We start from the raw sequence: 16,297 nt of genomic DNA, 5'->3' as shown, positions 1-16,297 counted from the left end.
GGTCAAGCGGATGCATTCTTCGCTCTCTGTGTAAATAAAGGTTCATGGAACCGGTGGGTTTGGCACCGCCGAAGTGCAAACGTGCAGCGGAGAGGACAAGGTGCGCTGCTGCAGGATGGTGTGACTCTGGAGGCCTCGGATTCTGACCAGCTATTCACCCCCGCTCCCATTTCACTCGAAGTTTTGGGATAATCGCCGTGACCTTCCTCCTCACCCCCTTGTCATGTTGTGTAAGACCTGGCACTGGGCTACACACGGCCATGGCAACTGCATGAAAACACTGGCCCACTGAATAAACATAATCTGGCTCATCAACTTCAGCAATGGAAATAGCTGGAATTAAAGTCAACAGATTAGGCCATCTTCGACAAATCTGAACTTGACCCAGAATTGCACAATATGCATGAATAGCGATCGTTATTTATGCTATCGCACACATCTTGGAGGCGCACTCTTACTGATGTTGTGAGCTTTTTGCCAATGATTGGGATAATCTGAAGTCTACTTGACCGTGCACTTGGTAAACAACACAAGCCTCGGGTCTCAATTTCTCATTTAGAGCGAAAAGAAGTGTGAAATGTTATCGTGCTGATGTTTTTTATTTATTTTATTATTTATTTATTTTTATTTGTATTATATATTTTAGGCCAGATAATGTTGAACACATCACATGGTATTCATTTATATGTTTATACATCATGTTTGTTCACTAAATCAAAGAATGCTGTTCCCTGTACAGTATACACTCACTCTTAAAGGTCAGACATAATGGGGGACTCCTGGTGATTTTGTTTTTGAAATTTAGTTTGGCCTGGCATATTTATTTGTCCTGTGCCTGTGCCTATCAACAACACACAGGAGGGCAGTATAAGGACCAGCGCCCAATAAAGATGTGTAGGGGGTTGGTGCTGAGTGACAGGACCACAACGGCCCAGGGGGTTCACCTCAGGTAGTGCTGCAGCCGCGTGTGTGTCAGAGCAGGTCAGCGCGGCACCGCAGCCCCTGATGAGACCGTCTGACTCATGTGGGCTCTGTGCGTGTCACTTCCTCCCTGTTCCACGCTGTGGAAGGGATGGGAGGAGAGGCCTCGGGGGAGCGCAGGCAGGCCTACCCATCTGCATCCTCCCTGGGTTTGTCCTGATGTTTATGCTCCGCTCCGCTCCACTGCACTCTCTCTGTTTGTACAGTCTTTATTTTGTACTTATCCAGTCAAAAAAAGAAACAAATATACAGTACATTGTACATTGTTTTTTCTTGTTTTTGTTGTTGTTGTTGGTGTTTTTGCCCTTCTGTACAGACGTAAGGTGACGGGGTTAAACGGTAATTGACTGAAAGAGGTGTTGACAGTTTGTGTTCTTCACTCCTCTTCACAGCCTCTGCCTTTGACAGACAACCTCTTAGGCAAAAATAAACAGATCTCAGAGCAGTGGCTGGCTGTTTTATTTTATTTTGATCACTTTGAACTGCATTGAAGTACCCAACATTTAAAACATGACGACACCAGCACAGAAAAGATTATCATTCGCATGGCAGACTCCATATTTCATCTCAGCCGTGTGTATGTCTGATTCCAATTAGTCTGTGCACGGTTGCAAACCATTTTTATAACTTTGAGGTTATATTGCAACACCGACTGCTTAGAAGGTATGCGTATTTATGATGCACAGACCGCTCGTGTGTGTATATGGTGTGAGACCACACTATGCTATCAATTTGTTCCTTCATGTTTTCCCCTTCAGATGCCATTAATAGCCATGGTGCTGCTGCCTATAACCAGAAGTCTTTATCAGTTTCCCTCATGGCATTTTAAATAATGAAAATATGCATTCCGATTACTTCCAGATGAATCTAATGACCCGCCTTGTCCATTTTGACCTTTCTCTCTGCACTTGTTTTATTTGGTGTTACTGTTTATGATGGAATTGCTGTTTGTAATTTGACATTCAAAAAATCACTTAGGTCTTCATGGTTGGCGAGCAATCTTTTCTTAATGTGTAATCTGTGTTGACTTTACCAATAAGTCTTTATATTACATTGAGGCTGGCCTGGCTTGCCAGCCACAAGCAAATTAAATACTCTCTGGCAGAGCGTTGGATTTAGCACGGTATAACAAATTCTATTTATATCAAACAGAAAAACAAACCTCCCCCTTTTGTGCGTTCACCTGCCTCTCTACAACCCAGGAGCGTACCTATTTAAAGTGATAGGCGTACACATAAGGAGGACTTCATTCAGCTCGGGATCTAATGAGAAAAGCGGTATTTTGTTCCTGTTTTTTTTTTTGACAACGGCAATGCATTGCTATTTTTGATTTTGAAGAGCACTGTTTTCCTTCTTGGGATAACGTTTACGCACAGGATTTTTTGATTTATTCTAAAGACAATCGAGGAAGCAGGCCAACACCGCAGCCTGGCGAGTCTCTGTTTCACGTTTGGACTTGTTAACTATACGGATCAGTTTTTGTTATGTATATAATCACACACGGAATAAAAACAAGCAAAGACAGTATATCTACTGTATGATTTCTGTGTATATTTGTCTGTTATGTTTATTTAGCCTATTGGCGTTTAATACAGATCTTCCTGATAAAGTTATAACAGCGAAATGTAACGAGTTTCTGTTTGATATAAATATAATTTGTTATAACGGTTTGAATTTTATGTTGATTGTAGATATTTTGGTTTAAATGGTTACTTCTGTAGCACCCAGTTGTGGTAAACACAAGGAATGTTTTTGGAATGTCTGGATAAGGAAAGATACAATCTGTTCTGTGGCATTAGACCAAACGGTTTTAATAATGACTCTGAAAAATATCCACCATATCTACCTCACTCCAAATTCAGTGCACCGGAATATTCCAATAGCTGATTTGTTCGTGTAGTCTGCCGAGTTGGAGTTTTTATTAATAGATCTACTTGTGTTTTCACCCCTCCAGGTCAGACTCCCTAAGCACAGCTCAAGCCCCCAGCCTGGCATAGGGGACCAGGGGGAGCCTTTGTCTGTGGCCTCTTTGGAGTCTCTGGAGGCCATGTCTGAAGGAGATCCCCCCAGTGCCTTCACCCGAGGCACCCGCTCCAGAGCCAGCCTGCCGGTGGTGCGCTCAACCAACCAAACCAAGGACAGATCACTGGGTGAGCAGCTCAACCATACAATACTACACTCACTCACTCACTCACTCACTCACCTTTACCATACAATACTACACCCGCTCACTCAATCGCTCACTCACTCACTTACTCACTCTCATTACTCTATGGTACTGTATGTTAGATGAGCTGTGGCTTGATGGGTTTCATCCTATTGACTTTTGTGATGGTTAAGTAACTAAGTAACAGAACAGTTACAATGACACAAGGCACAACAACAGTTGTGGTTTTGTGCATCGCCTTGTCAGTAGAATATGCTTTCATTCTTACAGCACAAGCGAAACCATTTTATACGCAGAATGGTTCTTTCAGTATGTTACAATCAAACATAAATCTCTCTCAGTCTGTCAAAAACAGTGTGGAACCTTTTTTTTTAAGGAAAAGGGCACTGGCTCCGGTTTCACTCCTCAGTGTTGGGATTTAATTCCAAGCAAACGTGAAGCCACAGTCAGCCTTTCAATAAAACTTATTGTGGTTTTCTGAATGGACTTGCATGTCTCGCAAAGTCTGCTTGAATGGAAAGTCTCAAACTGCAGCGTCCATTTAGTTTAGACGTACATAAATTAAAACTATTTGCAATATCAACATGTCCGCAGTAAACCATGAGGCAAACAGGAACCTCTTTTTGACTTTAATAGGCTTCGTTATTAGAGGGATATGATGTCTCTCCAATGAGGCCTGCAGACTCTCACAGATATGTTTCAGCAACATCTGGTAGCTTTTATTGCCATGCAATTAAGTGGTCCACTGAAAAACATATCTCTGCAAATACTTGAGTTGAAATCATACTGCTAACATAGCAGTCTGTGCCGGAAAGGTCTTCGAGGAAGACTGTAATGGACTGTTTTAGAGAGTACACAAATGAACGCAGCGAGCTGTGGCTGTTGTCAGTTATCATTGCCCTGAGCGTATGCTGTCTGCTCTTGTGTTGTACATGCCCCTCCATCCTGCTCTTTCCATTTCTCTCTTCTCAATGTGTTATGCCCTACTCATCAAACCTAACTTAACAAGCCACAACAGGCCAACAAACCAAAAACAGTTCAATTACTGCTGTTGGAATTTTGGAGTTGAGAACTCACCTAGACAGTTCTTAGCGGAGTTTTTTTTACCAATTTAATTGAACTGAATTGACTCATTTGCTTTGTGGGGGGGTGTGTGTGTGTGTGTGTGTGTGTGTTTGTGTGTGTGCGTGCGTGCGTGCGTGTGTGCGTGCGTGTGTGCGTGCGGCGTGCGTGTGTGCGTGCGTGCGTGTGTGCATGCGTGCGTGTGAGTGTGTGCGTGCGTGCATGTTTGTGTATTAGACACCACTGACTCCAGACTGGTGTGCTCTCCCTCAGGTGTTCTGTACCTGCAGTATGGAGAGGAGACTAAGCAGATTCGGATGCCCAATGAGATCACTGCGGGAGACACCATCCGGGCCCTGTTTGTCAGTGCCTTCCCCCAGCAGCTCAACATGAAGATGCTGGAGTCTCCCAGCGTGGCCGTCTACATCAAGGACGACATGAGGAACATCTACTACGAGCTCACTGACGTCAGGTGAGCTAAACAGCCTGCTTTGCTCTCTTCTGCTCTCCTCTCCTTTCCTGTCCTCCACCTCAATCATGGTCAAATTCCCACACTGACACTTCTGTCCAAACAAGTCCTACCACAATACGCCTCGTACAGTGTGTGTGTGTGTGTGTGTGTGTGGGTGTGTGTGTGCATTCCCTTGTCTGCAAACACAATGACACAACACTGTCAGACAGTAGGGCTTTATGTTCCCCATGCAACTTGCTGTGAACTTTCTCCGTCCTTTGGAACTGCCTCTGTAAAACAACAAAGCATATGTATAGATTTGCTAAAAGAAAAACACAAAAACTCCCTATTGTAATGCTCAACGTTTTGGAATGCAGTGGGTGGGTTGGGCAAATCCTATTTGTCAGTGATTTAAAAGCCAGTTTAATGCAGTCCTACCTTGTTGAATGCTGCACAGTCAGGTAGTGGATGACCGATACTTGGCTTTGAAGCGTGTGGAAAAAAAACGATACGCATCAAGAGCCACTGCTTCCAATAGCTGACATTTTGAAACCAGCCCTTGCCTCAGGAAGCCAAACCACAATTAACGAGGCATTTAGATGTCCAAAAAGCCTCACTGACACTAGTCCCCCCCCCCTCAGCCCCAACCCCAACCCTAACCCCAACCCCCACGACCAGCCGAGCGGAGACGGAGGCCTGTGTCTGAACGTGTGCGGACTCCAGGGAGTGTCCTCGGCACCACACCCTCCGTTCTTCAGACAAACAAGCCAACAGGAAATGGGGCGGGTGTGGGGGGTGGGGGTGGAGGGTGGAGGGTGTAATCCCTCATCTCTGTGTTGTTCAAAACATTGAGCCTGGGCTGGGCCTGACCTGGGCGGCCCGAAGAATAGTTAAGTCCCCAGGCGGGGTTGAGGGATTGATGTATCTGGCCATCAATAGCCGGGGCCGATTTTCAGTGGTGCTTGTGCGTCACAGTAAGAAAACGTCTCCTGTGATGAACTGATATTGCTCGCTTGTGTGTCATCACGTTCATGCGGTCAACCACGATCTAATCGTTAAAAGCGGTGGAATGTTGTCAGTGTGAGGATGGCACATCGAAGTGCAAATGAATAGACACCATTGTTCCCCATTGTGTACTCACAAACACACAACTGCATGCAAACACATTCAAGTGAAGTGAATGAGTCCTCCACTGCCATCATGTCTCACCCTGCTTGTGTGTTCTGCAGGAACATCACACCTCACTCATGTCTGAAAGTCTATCACAAAGACCCTGCTCAGGCCTTCAATCACAACTCAAAGCCCAACAACGGAGATGTGAGGGTAAGTCGATGATGCCTACCTCTCTCTCACTCGCTCTCTCTCTCGCTCTCTCTCTCTCTTTCTTTCTTTCTTTCTTTCTCTCTCTCTCTCTCTCTCTCTCTCTTTTTCTCTTTTTCTCTTTCTCTCTCAAACTCACTGGAAAAGTGTGAAGCCTGAACGCTCTAACCTTCATTTTCTCATTTTCCGTACGTTAATCCTGGCCAAATGCAGCTTCCCGAGATGCGGTTGTCTCTTTGTGAGAACCTTACACCATTATTCGGGGATTGTTGTGTTTTCCTCCACACCGTCTCGGCAGCAGCGGGGGAATTCAAAGCCGGGCTGTATTTATTCCTTCCAGGGTACATCCTTCAGAGGGGTGGGCTGTGTTGTCAGTCTGGGTTAATCATCAGTTGACTCAACACACTCTAATAGGAGAAGATGAACACCACGTGGTTCATTTCTATTCAGAATTTTCCAGCTAGATCCCATTTCCAAGCAGCGATTAGCGTGAATCATCCACCTTTTTACCCTTTTGAAGACAGAGTGACAGGAAATGTCTCTCTCTAGCTTAGTTGCTGAGACTCCTTGGCCTCTGTGTTAGGTGAGGTGCTGCTCGTTTCCCCACTAATTAAGACCACTGTCATATCTGTTCAAATGAGGTGGTGCTCGTTAGTGCTAATTAAGACCATATCTGTTCAAATGATTGCCCTGAGCGCCTGACATGTACACTTCATATTGATTCTAAAACACAGGAAATTGTAATAACATTAGTTGTGCTGTTACAATGTTATCAACCCATAATGCATGTTTATATCATTTCATATCTAGTAGTAATCTTCATTCAAGAGGGAATACTGGTATTTTAACAGATTTCTTGCTCATTCAGAAACAAGCAAACCCATGGAGGCTGTTCCATAATACATTTGACCTTTCTACAGGAAGCTGCTGCTAAATCCTGGCAGTCATGCAATAATGGACTGTCATGTTTGTAATCCAGGCAAATTATGAACACATCCTGCCAGGATTTGGACATGTATCCTCTTCTAGATTAACCTACTTTCCAAAATAGTCACGACACGTTCATTTATTGCTATAGAAGCAACAACTTGTGTAATTCTGTTGTGTGTCTCAGAAGTTCCTTTTTAATTAGTTCAGCATATTCAATATGTCAGATGGTGCTTCAGGACTGTCTTCCACCCTGGCTGGAGGTGGTTGAAGCGTATGGTGAACATGCCAGCAGGCACAGCAAATCTCTCCGCTGGATCACTGATGAGGATACTGGATGGGATTAACATTTTTTTTATTTGATCATGCCTATCTGCGTGCCACTCAGTCATCCAGAGTGTCATCCTCTAGGCCCTTCTCATCTGACCTGCTTGTGAAGTTCAAACTTGTGTCAGTCAGCTCCTTACTGCATGACCGATTTGCAGGCGCCAGTAACTCGTCTCCTTTGTCCACCAGGATGCGCGTATCCCATGGATGTTGTGCTTATTATTCATAACTTTTCTGTTTATCTTTTATCTTTTTTTTTTCCGTAACATCCGTCATGTCTGATTCCTCCTCCATGCCACCTTTCTGCCAGAACCGGTGGGCTGTCGTATTGTCTTCCAATTTGCATATTATCAGGGGTGTCAGTTGGATAAAATCTACTTTTTTGGAGACTAGGGGAGTAGCATTCACAGGTAGATTTGATTATACATACAGCAAATAGGAGCCTGTCTTGCTTGAATCCACACCTGACTTGTGTTGAGGTTAGGGCTTGGTATGAGTTGGACAGTGGCCGATTTGGAGCTGGGACCTCCCTCCCTGATGTGCCCCCTCCTGCCTGACGGGCAAGAGCGCTGGCTGGAGTCTGTGTGGAAGTCAGTGTTTCTGCATGGATGCAGTAGATGCACTGGTCTTGACTCCAGTGCCTGGTGATGAGACATTAGTTATCCATGCTAACAGCTTGGCTGTGCTGATGCCTATCACCCTATGTTAATGGAGGTTGAGTTAAGAAATCTTTAAAGGGCCAAGCTGGCACACTATTGATTGAGTGTCAGCGTGCTAGATTAGTTTCAATAGGATAGACTTCAGTCATGGACCTGAGACTGTCTCAAATGTCTTCAGATTTCCTGGTATTTGACTTGATTTATTAAAGAAACCACTCTAATTATGGACATACCTTGCAATTCCTCACCCCTGTGCAGGAAGCTTAATGTCAAAAACACACTAAGCCTCTTGGAATAAACATTCAATGAGTAGTCTGATGCAACAAAGGGACGATTTGTGTGTGTGTGTGTGTGTGTGTGGTCCTGTGTGTGTGTGTGTGTGTGTCCTGTGTGTGTGTGTGTGTGTGTGTGTGTGTGCGTGTGCGTGTGTGTGCGTGTACTAGACCAGCCCCACTGTGAGAGAAAACAAACAGGCATAGACCTGCTCATCAAGTGTTTCAAAACCCTAAATCAATGACCATATTGTCCAGAGTGGCCTGTGCTGAGCCATATCTAAAAGCATAGTAGCCAGTTAAGTCTCAAATTGGTTCCTTTTGAATCAACCCCCATTTCTTCGCACAACATGTAGAAGGAGGGCTTGTTCTTCAATGCGTTAGACATGGCCTCCCACTAATAGATGTATTTATGGTTACTGCAGCCTCTTTTGTTTGGCTTTGTTTATGTAGGTGTGGCTGTGTGGTTTTGCTCCCCCAGTCTATTGGTGAGAGATCCCTCTGTTTTCACACTCTGTAGCCAGCAATTGCGAGAGTGGACACCATTTTAACAGTATGTTGTCTGCAGTTACTTAAACCTGTTTCCACTTGTTCAAATATGCCTCCTGCCATTGGAGTGTGTGTAAGACCCTATCTCTCCCTTCAGTGTTCGGGATCTTCTTTCATTAACCTCAAATTAAACTGCATAGTTTCAGAGAACCAGGCCTGAGGTCCTCAAAAGAAACACTGCTGAAGTCGTCATAGAGATTTCCAGAGTATAGACCTTTTTTTCTCTTATTTACAGTGGGGCATCAGTGCTTTTGGGAATAGGATCCATTAGACTAGAACTCCTGTTATAGTATGTACCACTCCATATGTACCGCTCCAAATGAAATGTAAAGAAATTGATATAAAATTGGCAGCCATCTGTGGACATCCTCTGCTTCGTCTGCACAAAGGTTGTTTTTTTTATTTTTTGATGATCTATTAATGAATGTTTTTGACAGTCAGTGGTGGAGGTAGTGTTGTTCCCCCTGATAAAGGTGCTGAAGGTGATCATACACCTGCACACACAGTCTGCCCCTCTGCTTTATCCCAGCGCCTCTCTGCATGGCCGCTGAGCACAGACAGGTTTGGGCAGAGGCTTTGCTTGCGCTACCACCAGATTCACCTTGTTTCTTTCTTTCATTTCTTTCTTTCTTTCTTTCTTTTTCTTTTACTCTTTGCTCTCTTTCCTCTGTCCTTTTTTTTTCTTTTGCCACGATTTCACAAGGTACCCAAATCTGAGAATTATCTGGCTCTCATTTGGAAAACAATGCTCAGCAGTGTTTTGTATGAGGCACATTTCTCTTTGAACGTAACTAGGAGAGATAATAATCTTTCACATTTTAACAGCTGCGTGAGAGAGGGCATTTTTGTCTTTGCACGTAATTGCCATTCTGCAGCAAGCAAGAGTCTTGTCCATGCCTGTTGCCTGAAAAGCTGCAAAGGGCATTTTGGTATTGAGTCACTCTTCATTTTTTGAATAGGTCATGCTCCATAGATATGCCCCAGTTATATTTAGTTCCGAAAGAAGGTGAACATTTGTGTATTTATGTGTTTTGTTTCTTTCTGTCAGTTTATCTAAGGTGTTTTCCTGTCAATCACTATCTGACCATATCTGTCTGTCTATCTGCCTGTCTATCTGTCTGTCTATCTGTTAGCAATGAATGAAAGCATCCGTTTCCTTTCTTGCTGTTGTCAGATCCACAGAGAGAAGCTGTACGGCAGCAGAGACGGCCAAAACACCCTGCGGCAGGCCCCTGGCAGCCCAATCAGCAACCTCCACGCCCTGCAGGGCTCCATGTCGCCCCCCACTGCCCGCTCCATGCCCTCCTCCCCCTCCCGCATCCCATACGGGCCACGCCCCTCTGGGCCCATGCCCGGCAGTGTCACCCTGCCCCGCGACCGAATCTCCAGTGCGCCGCAGCCCGCCACCCGCTCAGTCACACCCTGCTCCAGCGCCATCTTGGAGCGCCGCGACGTCAAGCCAGACGAGGACCTGGGCGGGAGCAAGAGCGTGGCTCTGTTTGACCCTTACGGGATCCCAGAGGGCCGGCTGAGCGTGTCCTCAACCCAGGGCCCCCACGGCCCCCACGGCCCCGGAGATGTGGTGGATGGAGCCCTCCAGCAGCAGCAGCAGCAGCAGCAGCACTCACTCTTCAGGCAGAAGTCGCGCAAGTACTCAGAGAACCCACTGGCCACACTGGGGGGAAAAACACAACCGCCGTCCCCACACCGTGTCAACGAGGTCAGGATGATTGACGTGCCCCCCCAGGGGGTGCCGGTGGAGAGGGGATCACCCGTGCGCAGGTCTTTCCGGAAGAACAGCAACGGGGCCATGGAGGGGGTGCCCGGTGTGCACGGAGCCGGAGTCTCCCCCGTGTTCGTGGACCTTCCACCGGGTCACGGAACCAGGCCGTTCCAGAGTGGCGTGTCTCCCGGTGACCCCCATACAAGGTATGTAAACATGAGCAGTCGTTTTGAATCTCAAGGAGGCATCTAAGTTCAGACCGGCATTTTTCAGAAGCGTGTGGTCTAGCACAATGGCACTTTTCATGTTTACAGCAATGTGATACAGTGTAACCCAGCCCGAGAGAATGTACAGTAAACAGCCTCAAAGCTACCGGGGGCCATATTTACCTTAGAATGGATTCCTTTGTGGTTCCTAAACCTTTGTGGCGGCTTTTATGTGCTCACTTGAAATGCTGGTCTGATCCCCCTCACTGCTAGTGGTTTTGTACAAATAGGGTCAAAAGAAGAGAGGGAGTCGTATGTTTTTCTGTACTCACTTTCCTTCAGTGATCTACTAGCATCCCCCCACAGACACAGGAGGATATTGTTGTGGTGAACTCTGGCAGATCATTTACGCACCGTTTTCGCTGGAGCGTGACAGAGATGTAGATGTGTAGCGAGCGAGGCCCCTCTCAGAATGGCATCCAACCTTAATATCTTCGTGCGGTTCATGGCACCGACATCAAGCGGAACCGCAAAGCTCACGAGAGAACAGCGTATAAGTGTAGAGGAAATATTGACAGAGTGGTGGTGGTGGTGGTGGTGGTGGTGGTGCAGGGTTATTTTGAACTGACTTTGACTTGAGAGGTGTTAACTCACTGAGACTGTCTGTCTGTGTGTGTTCTGGTGTTGGGCAGTGAGCGAATGAAGGCCATGGAGAAACAGATAGCCAGTTTGACTGGGCTTGTCCAACATGCACTTTTAAAGGGGCCAAGTACTAGTGCAGCCAAAGACCCTACCAGGTAATTTTTGTACAATCACCTGTACACCTTTCTCTCCAATCATAGGAACAATGCCTACGGCTCACTGCTTATACCTACTGCATACTGAATGCTCATCACCTTAGTGCTTTGTCTTGTTTTGTAAAAAAAGATCTTTGCCTTTAAACCCATTTCAGTGAGAGCCCGGTGAGAACAGCATCTCCTGCTAACAGTGTTAATAGTGGTGGTGAGTATATGTTCCGGTGGTTCTTGGCATGCAAATTAATCTGGTCAATACAGTTGTTTTCATACAGCCCTCTCACACTGTTTGTGAGAAGATAACATGCTAAGTATGCTAGGCTAGCTAGCCATGTCAGCTATTCGACAATTACGCCGTGGTCTTCTGCATTCCATGTGATTTTCAAACACTGTGAAATTGTCAAAGCTTTAAACCTTTTCCCCGGGTCTCCATTTGTCAGGAGTGTCACCTGCTCCTGTACCCAAGAGCTGCACCCCTCAGTCTGACTCCATGGCTGTGGTGCTCCACTCGTCCGCCAAAGACCCCGAGATGCAGTCCATGCTGACCCACGTCAGGAGGAACGTGTCTGACCTCCGCCTGCAGCTCCACCAGCTCAGGCAGACGCAGGTACAGCCACACTCTGCCCCAAGTGGCCTTAGCCTTCACAGGTCACATTGATGAGACGTGACCAGAGACAGGCAGCACACACATGCAATAAACAAGACTTTACCATCATACTGACCATTAATCAGAATCAGAATCACGTTTATTGGCCAAGTAAGTTTGAACAAACAAGGAATTTGTCTCCGGGTTAAGTGTCTCAGTGTACTTACACTAAATATACAGCACAACGGTCTAAGAAATCTAATAAATATATACAGGGAGGAATGGCTATATACAGGAGCTGTGAACTGTAAACACAACAAATAGTGCAACAAAAAGTGGAGGGTGCAAGAGATAAATATTAAATGTTTTTCATTGCCAAATGGCAAAGTGAAAGCGAGCCCTGTGAGGGCATGAATGTGATTTGGATATACATGTATATATGGGCTGTCATTGTCTAGTTCTACCATCTAAGCATTGGTGTTGATTGCTCATGTGTGGTCCGTTACCAGCTCCAGAACCAGGACTCTATGAAGGTTATGCTCAGGCGGGCCGAGCAGGAGATCACAGGCAGGTTCACCGACATGCTGAGGCACCTGGAGGACCCAGTGCAGAGACAGCGGTCCCAGGTGGACCAGGAGAGACACTCGTACCTGGCCCTGGAGGAGAACGTCCTCATCCAGCTGGGGTAAGAGAAGCCGCCTCCTGACTGCTGTCATTTGTGAAAGTGTATGTGTGTGAATGCTGCAGACAGGTCATAGTCTTTCATACCAGTAACCAAGGTACCTGCATCCTACTGTAGGAGTGCCCAGCCGAAACAAATACACACTGTAGAGGGCAAAGTGGGAGGGTTTGTGTTTGCCCATAAGGACAGCAATACATCAATCCAGTTCCTCTTGTTAATATAAATAGCTTTCCAAGCTTAAATGGTTTTGATTTACACCTGAAATGGTGATTAGTAGGGTTGGTCAACCTTGACGAGCTCCCTTTTTAAATAGCGTAATTAAGACCCTCCCGAGACGGTTAATGAAGGAGCACGGCCCCTCACGGGGGTGACGGCTTAAGTACTGTGGCACAGCTTTGTAGCTTGTTCAGAAGCCATTAGCCGGTGACAGGGCAGAAATGGAGCCAAAGCATAAAGAATGGCGTTGCCGGCGGCCCGTCTGTGTCCCCCGGCTGTGTGTGCGCTGCCCAAATCAAACCGTGTGATCTAAGGTTACCATCTGGAGAAACGGAGCGGTAATTACGACGGCCACTGGCTGCCGTAACGGTTGGGTGATTTGTCAAGCCCGTGCTTTCCTTTTTCAATGTGAACGAAGGAAGGTTTTTCTCTCGCCGGATTTACACATAGGGTAATTATGGCGGAGCCCGGCCGCAGAGAGCGCAGCCGTGATAAATGTTTGTTTGGTTCCGCAATCTCGGAGGAGCAGACATGTCAGGAAATGAGAGGTTGAAGTAGCTGACCCCAGCGCCAGATCTGTTGGCACCGTGCCAGTGCTCATCCCACACCACAGCTCCAGCAGAAAGTCCCACCAGAGATGGGTGTGTGTGTGTGTGTGTGTGTGTGTGTGTGTGTGTGTGTGTGTGTGCGTGTGCGTGTGTGTGTGTGTGTGTGTGTGTGTGTGTGTGTGTGTGTGCGTGTGGGCGTGTGTGTGTGTGTGTTGTGTGTGAGTCTGCTGCAGTCAGAGCCGTTGGGTTTTTACCTTATCTTGTTTTAATCAAGAGAAACCAAACGACAGGGTTCTTGTTTAGATGGTGTTTTACTTTAAAAAGAAGTGTCAAGAGGTTGGACATAAACAGCGTTGATAAGAGGTTACGCTCACTAGCGCATATTTGTTTAAACCAAAGTGTTTTTCTAAGTGTCTCATTTCACTTCACTGCAAGTACAGTTCATGAAAAAGAAGTGGAAGACATTGGGCCATGTCAATGCTCACTGTCTGAACATGTATTCACATCTGGCTCGAGCACAACCCCATGGGCATCCCAGAAGCCCTACATGTACAAACAAACATACACACCCTTACCACTGAAGCAACAACATCAGCATTGCTGCAGAGCAAGCTATCGCACGCATTGCTCCTCTGGGCCAAAACACTGTCTCCCAGTAGATAGCCGGGAATTAGCTAGCTTTGGATGGCCCAGCCTTTCTGGCAGGAAGTGAAGTGTGTGTCTCTAAAGGACCTGTGCTGAGGTTCCTGCTGAGGTTCCTTTGTGAGCTGTTGTCTCGAGCTGTTTGCTCTTTGGCCTTGTGACTCCACAGGTGGCTGAGCTGCTAACGCTGCTCCCTTTGAGACTTTTTGTCAACAGACTCCACCTGAGCACGTCAAACAGGTTCCCACACACACACACACACACACACACACATACACACACACACACAGGCACACACACCTCTGTCAACGAAACTTTGACAGTGGGAATATCTCCCCTGTGACTCTGTGTTTGGCTTGTGCCCAAGGAAGGGGAAAAAAAACACAAAATCTGTCCTTTTCATCTACTGTTTGACATACATTCACCTCATGTGGAGATAATCCTCTGGAGAGATGCATTCCCCCCTCTGACAAACTATTTTTGTCATTCTTCTACTTTTAATCCCTTATACAGCCAAACGGCGATGGTCTTTCTCATGTGGAGTATTTTAAGGAGGCGGGTGATGTGGTGACCTGTTTGTGTGTTCGGCAGTGTGTGGTGGGCTGAGAGATGCATGATGGGAGAGGCTCAGCTGCTGATGATGCTGCTGCTGTTTTTTTTTTCTTGTGACCTCAAAAAGGGAGCTGGAGAAGAACGTGGAGAGGCTGAAGAGAGACTCCACCTCAGGCACCACCTCACGGCCAATCACACTGAAGGATGTGGAGGAGGGTGCGGTCAACTTGAGGAAAGTGGGGGAGGCCTTGGCTGGACTCAAAGGTGACTGTGAATCAGGGCTAGCACTTACCTTCGAGCTAACATTGGCATTTTCACAGATGGCTGACAGAAGGGCTTAAAACCGGGAGGCCATCTGTACTTGCACTGCCAAAACCAATGTTGGAATGTAGCTGACTGTCCATAAACACTGCTCTGAAAACCTTGATAATAAAAAATATAGCACTGCATTAGATTTAAACCCCATTTATTTTAAAACTATATCTGCTTTGGCAAAATAGGCCAAGTTGTAAAAAATCACGACCACCCTATCCAAACCTAGATTGATCTCAACCACATTTAAAAAAACAGAAATGTCTGTATGCCTGCAAGTGTTTTGTCTACGAGTGTTAGCATGCTTCTGGCTCCAGCTGATAAGTAGTGTTGTCATGTGACTCATGTGACTGGCCTGTGCCCCCCCCCCCCCCCCCTCAGGCGAGTACCCGGCGCTGCAGACCAAGATGCGTGCGGTGCTGCGGGTGGAGGTGGAGGCCGTGCGCTTCCTCAAAGAGGAGCCGCACAAGATGGACAGCATGCTGAAGAGAGTCAAGGCCCTGACGGAGACGCTGAGCTGCCTGAGGAGGTGCCTTTGTGAGGGGGGGGGGTGGATGAGGAGGTGCCTCAGGGAGGGGGGGGGGGGGGTGGATATATCATGGATGTGGGGGGTTGACAGAATGGTTGCTTAGAGTGTAGACTTAAGCTGCAAATGATGAGTGGTGGTAATGTAGCATCAGAGGGCCAAGCTGTAGATCACCAAGCTAGTGCCGTCTTGTTCTGGATGAGACACAGGAGGAGTTGTGACAGAGACAAACAAGTGTGCACATGAGTAGTCTAGTATGACATACTGCCAACCAAGCTTGATAAGTAGATGTTTGTGAGTTAACAGCTGAAATAGTCAAACAGTGCCTAGTGCCAAAGGCTGCTTAGAGTTCCTACACTTCTTGTTTTCTGCGTGTCAACTGTCAACTGTGCCTCCGTACAGATTTGCCACGGAGGGTGTCGTGCCCTCTCCGGAACCCGTCAGAGCGCTCCCGGCTGAGGCAGCACCTGCGGAGGCAGCACCTGCACCTGCGGGCTCCGACTCCTCGGGCTCCTCCCGGGGCTCCCCCACTCCGCAGCCGCGCTCCCCAGCCGCCGCCATGCGCTCCGAGCTCACCCCCTCCTCCCCCATGGTGGTGCATCGCGTGCGCAGCTCGCCGGTCACCACGCCCGTCTGCCAGCACTCGGCCAGCCTCAGCCACCACGCCAGCCCGCCGCTCACCCCCACGCACGCGCGGGACTCCCCCACCGTGGCCAAAGTCAGCCCGCGCAGCCGCGAGAACAGCCCCGCGCAGCAGAAGAGGGAGACGCTCCTCAGGGCCACGGTGGAAGAGGC

At 47.2% G+C, this 16,297-nt stretch overlaps 1 protein-coding gene across 6 annotated transcripts in view; it reads left to right on the top strand.

Moving 5' to 3' along the window:
* si:ch211-207d6.2 (sickle tail protein) overlaps positions 1-16,297 on the top strand; it is a 64,043-nt gene that overhangs the window by 37,281 nt on the left and 10,465 nt on the right. For 5 of the 6 annotated variants that reach the window (XM_031562856.2, XM_031562857.2, XM_031562855.2 and 2 more), the window contains 11 exons: positions 2,936-3,131; positions 4,484-4,682; positions 5,891-5,984; positions 9,890-10,644; positions 11,337-11,441; positions 11,597-11,646; positions 11,879-12,045; positions 12,534-12,709; positions 14,792-14,928; positions 15,358-15,505; positions 15,905-16,297. The exon at positions 15,905-16,297 is cut by the window's right edge and continues 130 nt beyond it. In XM_031562856.2, coding sequence (XP_031418716.1) covers positions 2,936-3,131; positions 4,484-4,682; positions 5,891-5,984; positions 9,890-10,644; positions 11,337-11,441; positions 11,597-11,646; positions 11,879-12,045; positions 12,534-12,709; positions 14,792-14,928; positions 15,358-15,505; positions 15,905-16,297 — 2,420 coding nt within the window. The remainder of the gene's footprint in view (positions 1-2,935; positions 3,132-4,483; positions 4,683-5,890; positions 5,985-9,889; positions 10,645-11,336; positions 11,442-11,596; positions 11,647-11,878; positions 12,046-12,533; positions 12,710-14,791; positions 14,929-15,357; positions 15,506-15,904) is intronic. The other variant, XM_042703796.1, reaches the window with a different exon arrangement.

This window comes from Clupea harengus, chromosome 25 (assembly GCF_900700415.2).
Source record: "Clupea harengus chromosome 25, Ch_v2.0.2, whole genome shotgun sequence".
NCBI lineage: Eukaryota > Metazoa > Chordata > Actinopteri > Clupeiformes > Clupeidae > Clupea > Clupea harengus.
Note: the sequence above shows the minus strand (reverse complement) of the source record. Positions and strands in the feature narration are given on the sequence as shown.